This window comes from Zootoca vivipara, chromosome 1 (genome assembly GCF_965207765.1).
Source record: "Zootoca vivipara chromosome 1, rZooViv2.hap1.1, whole genome shotgun sequence".
Lineage (NCBI taxonomy): Eukaryota > Metazoa > Chordata > Lepidosauria > Squamata > Lacertidae > Zootoca > Zootoca vivipara.
The window spans coordinates 33,420,455-33,432,733 of NC_142582.1; the positions used below are offsets into that span (position 1 = coordinate 33,420,455).

At 40.5% G+C, this 12,279-nt stretch overlaps 1 protein-coding gene across 5 annotated transcripts in view; it reads right to left on the reverse strand.

Moving 5' to 3' along the window:
- MBD5 (methyl-CpG binding domain protein 5) overlaps positions 1–12,279 on the reverse strand; it is a 97,662-nt gene that overhangs the window by 18,181 nt on the left and 67,202 nt on the right. For all 5 annotated transcript variants that reach the window (XM_060279662.2, XM_060279641.2, XM_060279649.2 and 2 more), the window contains 2 exons: positions 12,010–12,190; positions 9,164–11,305 (listed from right to left, as the gene is read on the reverse strand). In XM_060279662.2, the coding sequence (XP_060135645.1) occupies positions 9,164–11,305; positions 12,010–12,190 (2,323 nt within the window). The remainder of the gene's footprint in view (positions 1–9,163; positions 11,306–12,009; positions 12,191–12,279) is intronic.

Below are 12,279 nucleotides of genomic sequence, written 5' to 3' on the forward strand. Positions count from 1 at the left end.
TGGTGATTTAAGCACTGCAGTTAAGGCACCACCATTCATTAAGGCAGCCAGAGGAGGCTTGACCAAGTCAGTCAACAGTCAATGCCTCCATAGAGGAAGGTGTAGTCTCATCCAGTCTTAAGGTGGCTCTGGCTGAAGAAACCCTCTCTGGATTTCACGACACATTTTAGACCAAGCAGTCTAAAATGTTCAATCTCTGGGAAAAGTAGTTTTGGTGGTGACTCATTTTCCTAGGTTCTTGGATGAAATAGATTATTCATACCCATTTAAATCTGCCCCAGGCTCCGTTCTGACACAGACATGGTGTTAGGCACCCTGGTAGGCAGGAGAAATACATATTGTTGGATTTCTGAATGTGTTTCAATCACATCAGTCATGGTATCCTTTTTGGTCATCCCTAAACCTGATAATGGAATTATGGTTCCTAACCTATGGTAACCAACCCATCCTAACCCAGCTAACCCATTATGCTTGCACAACAGGACTTCACCCTGCGCCCAGTCCAAATCTTTTCCATAGGACTGGGGAAACCCCTAGAAAAGATGTGCGAGGGAAGCTGCGCTATTGTGGAAGCAGAAATCCTTCCACTGAAGGAACATTAAGGCATAGATGTTACTTTGGAGCAGTTGTTCTATTTTCACAGCCAAAAAACCATTTAGTGATTAGCATTCTATTTTGGCAACTAGGAACTCTTCTTCCCAGTGAAACCAGGGAACTAAAGCTCCTTGAGAGGGCCCAGGGATTTCTGATACAATATTTAAGAAATCCTTAAAAAACCCAAGTCCACAAGAGACTTTGGGATAGACAGGCCTAAAGGTATAAAAGTTTGAGTTTAATCCATATTTGTAGTGCAGTATTGATAGGAACCAAGTCTCCTGAGCAGAATATCTGACAACGGCTCTGACAAGATATACCAGAATTGCAAAAACAATTGCCTTTTGATGAAAGGGAACAGGAAACATTTTTTCCCCTAGGGAACAAAATAGTGTATTCTGTTTCACTTAAGAAGTTTCTGCTTGACTGCAATCAGGAGAGTCACTGACTGAACATGATACCAATGTGTAACCAAAAGTTAACTAAATACTAGTTTAATTATATCATTACCCTTGTAAGAAAAGCCAGTATCCTGCACGTGGATGTGCTAGATAACAAAACAAGGTCTCAGAGTATGTTCATGCATATTCAAGAGGTGATGGACTCCCACAATATGCTATGAAACCTTTCTTAAAAAATTGATGGAGTACAGGGGTTGTGCATCCATGCTATTCACAAGTGTGCTGGCAGTAGAGAGCAATGCATGCAAAACCCTCAGCTTGGGAGATATGCTGGAAAAAGAAAATGGAAAAAGGAAGTTGCCTGGTACTTGCTACCCCTCATTCCAGGGCCTAAAACAAAGGAATAATTAGGGTTGCAAGACCTTGAAACGGAATCCCCACCCCATCTAAATCCATTATATGGTGAGGTATAATACTCCTTAACAGCTTCAATTTAGTTACAGGTAGGTAGCCGTGTTGGTCTGCTGTAGTCGAAACAAACAAAAATCCTTCCAGTAGCACCTTAGAGACCAACTAAGTTTGTCATTGGTATGAGTTTTCGTGTGCATGCATGTATCTGAAGAAGTGTGCATGCAATACGAAAGCTCATACCAATGACAAAGTTAGTTGGTCTCTAAGGTGCTACTGGAAGGATTTTTTATTATTATTTAGCTTCAATTTAGTTACCTGGTCCCAGGCTGTAACTAAAGAGCTGGCCCATCATTAGAATGCAAACACAAAATGGGCTGGGTGGTTTCTTGTGATACTTGCATGAGTCAACTCTGCCAAGAGATCTTGGAGCGCTTCACTAGAGTGGGAGTTTGGTGGGATGGGATCAGAACAATACTCTGAGTTCTGTGTTGTTGTTGTTAAGCTTCAGTAGAGCAAAAATATTTCTCTGTCTTCTCTGGGGCAGGAAACAGCTTTATGAGGAAGCCTTTCTGTATTGAGGAAGTTATCAAGTTGATCACTTGGCCCAAAGGGAATGACTTCTAAATATCCTACTGACTACTGCTCCTCTTCCCTTAGTGAAACTCCAATGCTAGGGGATTCCCCTCGCACACAAAAAAAAATGCAGGAACTCATGGGGGGAGGAGATATATTCCTCCAGGAAGAGCTATATATTTAAGATATGTTTGGCTGTGCAGGTTATTGCAAATTAGAGCCGTGCACCAGATTCAATTCTGAACTGATCCGCACCCTGATCCAGATTGGGTCGAGGAAGTCTCCATCACCACAGAGTGGGTTGTGTCTTCCTGATTTGTACTGATCTGTAGTGCTTTTACTCTGCCAAACCTTTATTAGGAATTGCAAATATAGGCCATCATAAAACATCTATATATAAAAATTTAAAATATATACAAAAACAGCCATGTAAAATATGTAATAATGAGGATTTTCATTGGAGTTTCTTCCCGCTAAATAGTACCATTTGTTATTTGTAGTGCAAAACAGTCCCCCAGAAATCCAGACAGACCGTCTCTAAACTGTTGCAATGATGACATCACCATATAACAAAAACGCCAGGATAGGGAGAGGGGATCTGTAATCTTACCCCACCCAGCACTCCCCAATCAAAATTCTTGGGAGGAGGCAGAGTGAAGTCCTTAGAATGCATAACTATTTTGTAAGCTCTGTCTTTTGAGTTTTGTTTCCTTCACAGCACCCTATTCAGACGTATATTTTTCCTATCCTTTCCCAATTAATCCTAGTCCCATCCTTTTAAAAAAAAGAAAGTCTGTTTCCTCGTGTCTTAGTATTCCTGCCCCTCCACCCAAAACTGGTTCTAGCTCTTACATAAGTTTTATTTATAGAATGCTAGGTTTTCTGTATCTGTCTTTATCAATACATTGCAGTGTGTGTGTGTGTGTGTGTGTGTGTGTGTGTGTTGTGAGTACATTGTACACTCCAGTACACTGCGCACTGCCTGTGTACAAGCAAGACACACACAGTGCAATATTATATACATCAGCTCAGTAAAATCTTTTTTAAAAAAACTTTCTTGAAAAAGCTAACTTAAAACGTGCCTAGCATAAAAACCCTTTTGAGCTGTTTGCCAGAAATTTGGCAGGGTTAAGCCCCCTTGTAGTGGCTAGCATGTCTGAATATTTTATGTCTTTATGTGAAACTAGCAAACAAACAATAAAGTTATGGCCATTTTGGCTTCCAGTTCAAGTATATGGTATTTCTGAAGATTTGTTTCCTCCCCATCGACTTCAGAGCTTATTGGGTCCGAATCTGGTCCGCTCTGGATTTACAAGAAGAAATTTTATTATTATTAAAGATTGTGAAATATTTGAAAAACACATGTATGCAAATACGCTCATTAGCAGGTTTAACGTAAAACAAGCAGTTAAATATATTATTAAGAAAAACTAAAGAATAACTTAAAGATGGAGTAATGTGGAAAATGCAGTATGAAAATTAAAAAGGAACCACAAAAGGGGGGGCGGAAGTCAAATGTATGTGTATTAGAAATGCATGTGATTTGTGTTTTTGTAATTTGTATGTCCGTAAATTTTTTAAAGACCGAAAAAAGGTGTATATATATATATAAAATACAAATCAGCTGCACAATTTGGATAGAGCGGTCCATGCATTGTGAATAACTGTTTGAAAATAAAAGATGGGTGAAATATTTGGCAAAAGGTTGTTTTTGACAGGCAATGTGAAGAGCAATATGGGCAATATGGAATAAATTCATAATAAAAACCTCATTGATGAAACTCAAGCTCCTTTCATATACAAATATTCTATATTCATATATATAACTATGTGCTTGATTTCTCAAGTTTTCCTATTTTTAAAAAAGTTGAGAAGCTACGAGTCATTATAAATGCTACATAAAGTTCTGAGGTATTTAATTTTATTTAAACATATTAAAGAGCAAGATAAAAATAAGTAGCCTAGTTGTACTGAAATAAATATTTATGAGTTATTGCCAATTAAATACCCATCATATTTCTGTATGCCACAATAAATTAAAAAGTGAATGCTGATGCAGGAATATAGGACTGGGTTCTTTGCAAAACTTCACGTCATTACAATATAAAAGCTAAAATTACATTTTAAAAGCAATTCTACAAAGTTGAAAATGTTTACCTTCTGGTCTGTAAATACTGGCCAAGAGCAATTTCTAACAACACATCAGAATCCTGCAATCATGTCTGTTTTGATTTATTTCACTGTGCTGTGTTGAGTGTTTTTTTGGGGGGGGACGACAAAGTTGTTGAGCTTCGCCCCCTTTTTCCGGCAAAATCGCCCCCCAAAAATAAACATTTCTGATATGGGCTGCCATACATCCAGAGGTTTTCACAGACATTTGGGTTGCTTTTCAAAAATACTGCATGGACGTCATTTTCGATGGATGAATCCCAGCAATGTCCGGGAAATTCCAGGCGTATAGCCCTAGTAAATCTATCTTCTCATGGTATGCTGTCTCAACACGGATGAGGTGCTAGGACATCTGCTTTACATGCAGAAGGTCCCAGGTTCATTTCCCAGCATGTGCACATAGGGCTGGGAATGTCCCCTGTCTGAAACTCTGGAGAACTGCTGCCATTCAGTGTAGACAATTCTATGCTAGATGGACCTGGAAAGATCCAGTTCTGTGGAAGGCAGACTCTGTGTTCCTAACCACATAATCTCTCTCTCACACACACACTATAAAAGACCTTTCTTTTTGAGTCAGCATAGCTTAGATTACTATAAATCCATGTAGTTAACATTTAAAAACATGTTTTATGCCACTGTTAAGTTTTCAAGTGTCACCTTCACACAAGGTACTGTGTGACGCTACAGTCTCCTCTCCGCTACCGGTCAGCACCCTGTCCTTACCTTTCAGCAAAGTTATCCCGCTCAAAATGCATCAAGATGCTGCTGCTTTTTGCTTTTAAATTCTTAGTAAAGTAAAGGTAAAGGGATCCCTGACGATTAGGTCCAGTCGTGACTGACTCTGGGGTTGGGGCGCTCATCTCGCGTTATTGGCCGAGGGAGTGGGCGTACAGCTTCCAGGTCATGTGGCCAGCATGGCTAAGTCGCTTCTGGCAAACCAGAGCAGCACACGGAAACACCGTTTACCTTCCCGCTATAGCGGTACCTATTTATCTACTTGGACCTTGACATGCTTTCGAACTGCTAGGTTGGCAGGAGCAGGGACTGAGCAACGGGAGCTCACCCTGTTGCGGGGATTCGAACTGCCGACCTTCTGATTGGCAAGCCTTGGCTCTGTGGTTTAACCCACAGCGCCACCTGCGCTGTGTAATTGTAAGTACCAATTGTATAATTGTAATTGTACCAATTGTACAATTGTGTAATTGTAAGTACCAACTTACAATTGGGACCCAGGTGGCGCTGTGGGTTAAACCACAGGGTCTAGGGCTTGCTGATCAGAAGGTCGGCGGTTCGAATCCCGCTCCGGCGGGAAGGTAAACGGCGTTTTCGTGCGCTGCTCTGGTTCGCCAGAAGCAGCTTTGTCATGCTGGCCACATGACCCGGAAGCTGTCTGCGGACAAACGCCAGCTCCCCCGGCCTATAGAGCGAGATGAGCGCCGCAACCCCAGAGTCGGACACGACTGGACCTGATGGTCAGGGGGCCCTTTACCCTTTACTTAAGTACCAACTTACAATTCATCATTATGAGGGCTTTTGATTACTAAGTTTAAATTTTATTTTATTTTTGGGCTTTTCTCAACTGCCATATGACAAATTGCCACCTTATTTCTGTGTCACCTGTCAAGAGTCAGATATGATGGTTCCCTGGCATCACCAGAATTCACCAATAGTTTTTGCTAACTCTCCATCCAGAAATCCTCAAAACATTTGCCTACAGAGCATAGTCAAGAAGTAGTGCAGGGATGATCTTCTCACACCCGACTCTCCTTTTTGTTTTAGGTTTAGTTTCCTCTTGCCACCAACCTTTTATGGCTTAAATGCTTGCATTTCCTAGTCAAGAAAAAGGAAGCAGCTCAACACTGCTTTATTTACCCAATATGACAACTAGGTAGCTTTCTTTATTTTATTTTTAAAGATTATGGATGTACCTCTGTAATACTACTTCAAGGGCAACTATGGGCTGTTTCTCAATCTTTCTGCAATGGGCTCTCAGTGTGCAATGTAGAAAGAGTGCAAGCATTTTAACTCTTCTCGTATGCTTACAATGTAAGATGTGGTGCTACAGCTATGCCCATCCGTACATTTGCAAAATTTCCTCTTCAAGGAGGCTGGCTTCTTCATTACATACCTTTAGGCGGCAGGCAAAAATGTTCCTTGTCAATCTGATATCCTTTGTGGGAGACGAGTTTATAGGTTTGTGGGCTTTTTGTTCTTGTTATTATGTATTTTGTGTTTTTATCTTGCATTTTTATATTGTGAAGCGCCTCGAGATCTACAGACGAAGGGCAGTATGCAAACTGAATTAATAGTAATTAACAAATTGTGCTCATATATTCCTTATCGGATGTTACACTGGTGAGGATGCAGAATCATTCAGGCATCACCCACGAGCAAGATAGAACCTGTTGGGCAATTGTAAGGCAATCAGGTGATAGTTTAACTTTTCTATCTAATGATGCGAACCTGTTTATGTCAGTAGCATCACAATTATAGACAGTTCTTCCCATCTGCATTTCACTGCAAGAGTGTTTCACTCTGCTTTCTTCCAGTGCCAGACAGATATGACTGCTGCATCTTGTGCACTTATGTCATCTTTCACTTCTGTTGGTATTCTAGGTTTTCGTAGGATACCAATTTGTATCTCTGCTGATGGCTCTTTTGATCCAGTGGAAACTTCAGTTAGCAAAATGGGGTGAGGCAATTTCACTGCCCCACTTTCCTCCATAAATCTGCTCAGGTGGGATGGGGGCATTGTGTGGTAGGTAGCTTGGGGGACTGCAGGAGTAAGGGGCAATTCACAAAATTCACCTCCTCCTTTCAGCTTAATGAAGCCTGCTGGATCAAAGAGCCTTCCATCAGTGGAGAGCATCACTGGATTTTTAAAAATAGCTGTAGTTAGGCAATTTATACAAACTGCATAGCCAACAATAAGGAGCCTCTAGAAGTAATAACCCAGTGCTCAGAATCTGGCACAGAAGAGAACACATCTGTCCACTTTAGGTGATGATGATTTGAAGGTCTTTGACACAGAGCTGATTCATAAATACCTCTGGCAGAATGCTGTCTTCAGTTCTCCTTTATAGATCAGTTGTATTCATAATATAAACAATAGGGTTTTAGAAGTCAGAAGCCCCGCCTCCCCATGAAATTAGCTTCATCTCATAATCTCATAATCATAATCATAAAGGTATTGCAGAAGTGAATGAACATCATTTAGTACCACACTTTATTTTAGGTGATTCTAGTTCTTAGATGTGTGTATATAAGGTTTCTTCAGACTACAGTTTCTGGATTCTTCAGCAAAACCCTTCCAGACTCTGAAATTCATATGGCTGATATCAAAGCTTTAGTAGTTTTTCATAATCATGGAATCTTGTGAGTCAATCGTAACAAGCCTATGGGTAACATGCCACTAGAAACTAGTGCTTGCAGAGATTACATAATTTAGGGTCCAATGCAACCCCCTCCTGATCTACAATCTAGCCAGCAAAATGTTATCAAACTGCACTTCAATGCTTCAGTATTAAACACAACTACTATTTATATAACTTGGTTTTAGCTTTCCGGATTTGTCTCCCTAAGCAAGCATATGACAGGCCAAAAGCAAACAAAATGTGTGTAGAATATATTAGAAAAAAACTTCCATTTCCTGGCCTGAGCTACTTTATTTTTCAACTACAGATCTGAAAGGGGAAAAAATATAGATAAGTATCCTTCCAAAGATTAGTTTAGACACACTTGTCAGAAGCATCTTGCTCAAAAATCCTATTATGAAATAAAAAAATAGTATGCAAAGAGGCTAACAAAAAGTGTGCTTATTTGTAGATAAGACACTGTGATGCAACCTGCTGGCTTCTCCAAAAAGAGAAAATACAGAATTTCTCATTATAGGTTGTTATAAATGTGATTTCTAGAGCTTTGTTTGGGCATTAGTAAAGTTTCCAGAATTTTTAAAGCCATAGATAAAAAAAGATTGATTTACACACACTCCCCAAATAAATACTGTATATTCCTGCGTATAAGACTACTTTTTAACCCAGGAAAATCTTCTCAAAAGTCGGGGGTCGTCTTATACGCTGGGTCATCTTTCTTATACGGCGATTATTCAAATAGGTCTATCAAACCTAAACTTTAATAACATTTTAAATTCATCAAATTCATTGGTCTGAACCAGTTCTACCAGTGCAGACGTTCTAATAGATCTGGATACCGGTGCCTATTCCAAATTATCTCCATAATTCTTTTTTTTTTAGGGATACAGATCTCTTCCCCTCTCTGATCCTTCTCCCCTTCCTCAGGCTACTAAAACTGCTATGGGTTGGATCAGGCAAATTCTATTCAAATGATGTAGGAGGCCTCTGAGCATGTTCAGTCTATCAGGCCTCGTCTCATCCCTCCTCTCCTCCTAACCAATATTTTTCTGCATACCTGGTTCCAAACTCATGGTTTGGAACCATGGACTCATGGTTCAGCTCTTCCAAATCATGAGCTACAAACCTTACATTGTGGCTTATGGTTTGCCTCCTCTGTGGGAGCCCAGCTATTTTGCTTTGGCTTGGAGTTATATGCAAAGTTGGCCATTGTGTTTAGCCAATTATCTTAACATACTTCACCCTTCTGAACCATCTATCTATCACTATAAAATACTTAACTATACAAGAAAAACCAGCCATATCTTGCAATGTCCACTTTTAAAAGGAAACAGTATCTATAACATAGCTGTCAAGTTTCCCCTTTTCTTGCGAGGAAGCCTATTCAGCATAAGGGAATTTCCCTTTTAAAAAAGGGAGAACTTGACAGCTATGATCTATAACCAAGCTATAAGATGCTGTTCTTGCTTTCATTGGGGAAAAGCTTGGTAGAAGCATGAATAAATGAATAAATAAATAAATTGCATCTCAAAATAGAAACTTTCCATTTCTTTCTCTTGAAGGTGCTCAATGAAATATATATGTAAGAAGACACAGAAAAGATCATTCAAAAGTTTTAGATACCAGCTTTTAAAGGAAACATACCTGTTTCAGGACTTGTTCGACTGCAACTGCTCACAATGTTGTTTGGTATCACTTGATTGGAGGGTGCTCGGATTCGTGGCTGAGCTGGGTTCAGATGTAGTGAGTTTCCTAAAGCCATTCCAGGTTGACTGAGCACCCCACAATTTCCACTAGCTTGCATCTGATTGATTAAGCCTGCAAGATGGTTGTTTGGGCCAGGACTATTACCATGGCCAAAGTTAGTGTTTGAATTCTGGCAGTGCATACTTTCTCCTCTTAAAGGTAAATCTTGTGCCAGTGAATTATGAATAGTGCCAGAGTTCATATTAGTGTCTGTAAAATGCAGCTGGTTAGCAGAGCAAGGCAAAACAGTATTTGAGCTCCCACAACCAGAAGTACTATTGCTGCTCATATGAGAACTTTGACAGCTCATGGATTGAAGTAACTGGGACATAGACGTAATGGGAAATGAACCTTGATTCTGTTTTCTTATCAAGTCAGGCCCAGATTTAGGAACTCCAGAACTATCCAACTGAGACTGCCTAAGCAAACTCAACACTGTAGTGTTTGGTGGTTTTCTTTTCCTCAAAGGGTCTTTTTGTTGAGACATAAGCTTATCTCGTAGTGCTGCTCGACCACTTTGCCCTTCACTTGATGGTAGAAGCATGTTAGCAGTAGGAGGAAACATGGTGTTTAAAGTGCTATGTCCATCATTGTTGCCACCACTGGCAACAGTTCCAGAATTGCTACTGCTGTTGCTATTGTTACCAGCAAGTTTATTTTGATTTGCTAGCTGTGCTTTGGCTGCTGCTGAGAGTAAACTACTAGCTGGAAAGGAGGCAGCATTGTGCTGGTTCAAGATCTGATTTAAAGGCATTCCCAGCAAGCCAGGCTGACTTTTCATGGGCCCACTTCCAGCAGATGCAGATGGAAAAACTGCATTGTTTGGAGGATTCAATACATTACTCATTCCAGCAATCAATGGGTTAGGGATATCCTTATACTGATGGAGTCCATCAGTCTTTGTAGAAGGACTTGATGGCATGGATGGCCTAGGAGACCCTATTGTTGACCTTGGTGATCGAGGAGGAACTTTAATATTACTACAAGATGACTGTGGTCCTACTGGAGGCATCATGAAATTTCCATGATCAGATGATGTGGAAGATGAGCGTGATCTTTGGGGCGAAGCCTCAATCCTTCCAATTCCAGATCCCATCATATGAACCGGTGATGTTACTGGGGAGGGTGAGAGGGAGGTTGAAGCAGCATGCTGAACTCTTTGCACATGACTCCCATGGTTTGTGTGACCAGGCTTTACAGTTGGCAAAGGGAGATTACTTGGCAGAGGGACGACGGCTGGAGGCATGCTTACATTCATCACAGGTACCTGAGAGTGAACATTTGAGTGATAAGTACTTGGATTAATGAGAACAGGATTCTGATTTACCGGTTTGCTAGGAATGGGGTCAAGAATGCCAAGCGGATCCTTCTCTGAAGTTAATGGCTTTTTCTGAAGAGCACAGGAAGGTGGTGGTGGTGGAGGAGGTGGAGGGCCTTGAGGTGGTTTGTGATGAAACATTGCTCGTGGCATTTCCATACTAGCTGAAAAATTACACATGGGTTTTTTCATTACTGGACTTTTTGTGGTCAGGGTTGGGGAAAGAGGTATATTAGTCCTTCCAGCCATAGCACAAGATGACTGCACAGGAGAACCATGTAGCATTACTGAAGGTGGGGACAGAGGAGTTCTGTTCATGTGAACAGGACTAGAGTTGGGTGCTCCATGAAAACTGGAATTATTCCTTGTGAAAATATCTGGACTTCCAAGAGGGTCTGTCCTAGGAGAGATGGAACCATCTCCATATATTTGTGATCCTGATGAAGCTGGACTAGGCATTCCTCCATGGCCGCCACGATATGGAGATTTCTGTCCATGTTCATTACTGCCCAATCTCTGCCTGGGATAGACAGAATGAAGTTCTTGTTGTTGGTTTGCAGTTATCTCTTGCACATATAGCCTTCCCATGGCATTTGAGGACCCCATCATCAACTTGAAAGGAGTTTTACATTCTGGCATCACAGAATTGGTAATTCCTTCATGTGATTTATTCCTTATTGATCTTGGAGTTGCTGCTCGTGAAGGTACTATTGGAGTTGCACCTAAATAAAAAAACATGAGAGTTACTGTTGTGAAATGAAATGAAATATAACAAAAGAGAATAATTTTTCGCCTCTGGACAGAACTGCATCCAAGTACATTAAACACAAAATTTTGTAATGTGCCATGGTCTTGCACCAGGGATTCTGGTAGGAAACCCATGCCATTTATTCCTATTGCCAGTCTTCACTAACCTAGTGCTTTCCAGATGTTTTGGACTACAACTCTCATCAGTCCCAGCCAGCACTGTTTCTGTTCAATAATAATTTAGGGCAATGTACTTGTATCAAAATGTGACCTGCCGTGCCCTATCCAGGCCAGCAGCTGTATAACCATAACCCCCTGGTGCAACTATCAGTTTCCTGAGTTTACTTGGGGCTGCTTAAGACCTATCTGCCCCAAGAGAAGGCAAAAGTGCCCAGGGCAAGGACTTAATTTCATCAGCTCCTAATTTGACCCAAGAATATTTTGCAGCATTTACTTATTCTACTGATTTAGGATTAGTGGAGTAAAGTGGAATCACTCTGTAAGGTGCAAAAAGGATGTATGGTCCTCTAAAATAACCTCATAATATTTGATAGCTTAACATATCTATTATTATTTTTTGAATAAACAACTTTTGAAGATTAATTCCCCCTATTACATTACTTACTTCTGAACATTAACATTGAATTTCTTCCTCCCACTTGTGAAAAGCCAAACTTACTTGTTCCACCACCAGGACTAGTTAGAACCAATGAAGGATGAGGTGCTTCCATGCTCTTATGAAGTGTGGCCACTGCAATAATTTTCCTTTTATGGATGCATAGCTTAGTGACATCTTCATCTGCTTTAACATCTTCAGCTGTTCTTTGTGTCACAGCAACTCCAGGATCAAAATTAAATACCTTAAAAATAATGCCAAAAACACTATATTATGATTTTTTGGGTTAAGAGACTTAGCACCCCACCAAAAGCAAGCACCTCTCATTTTCTT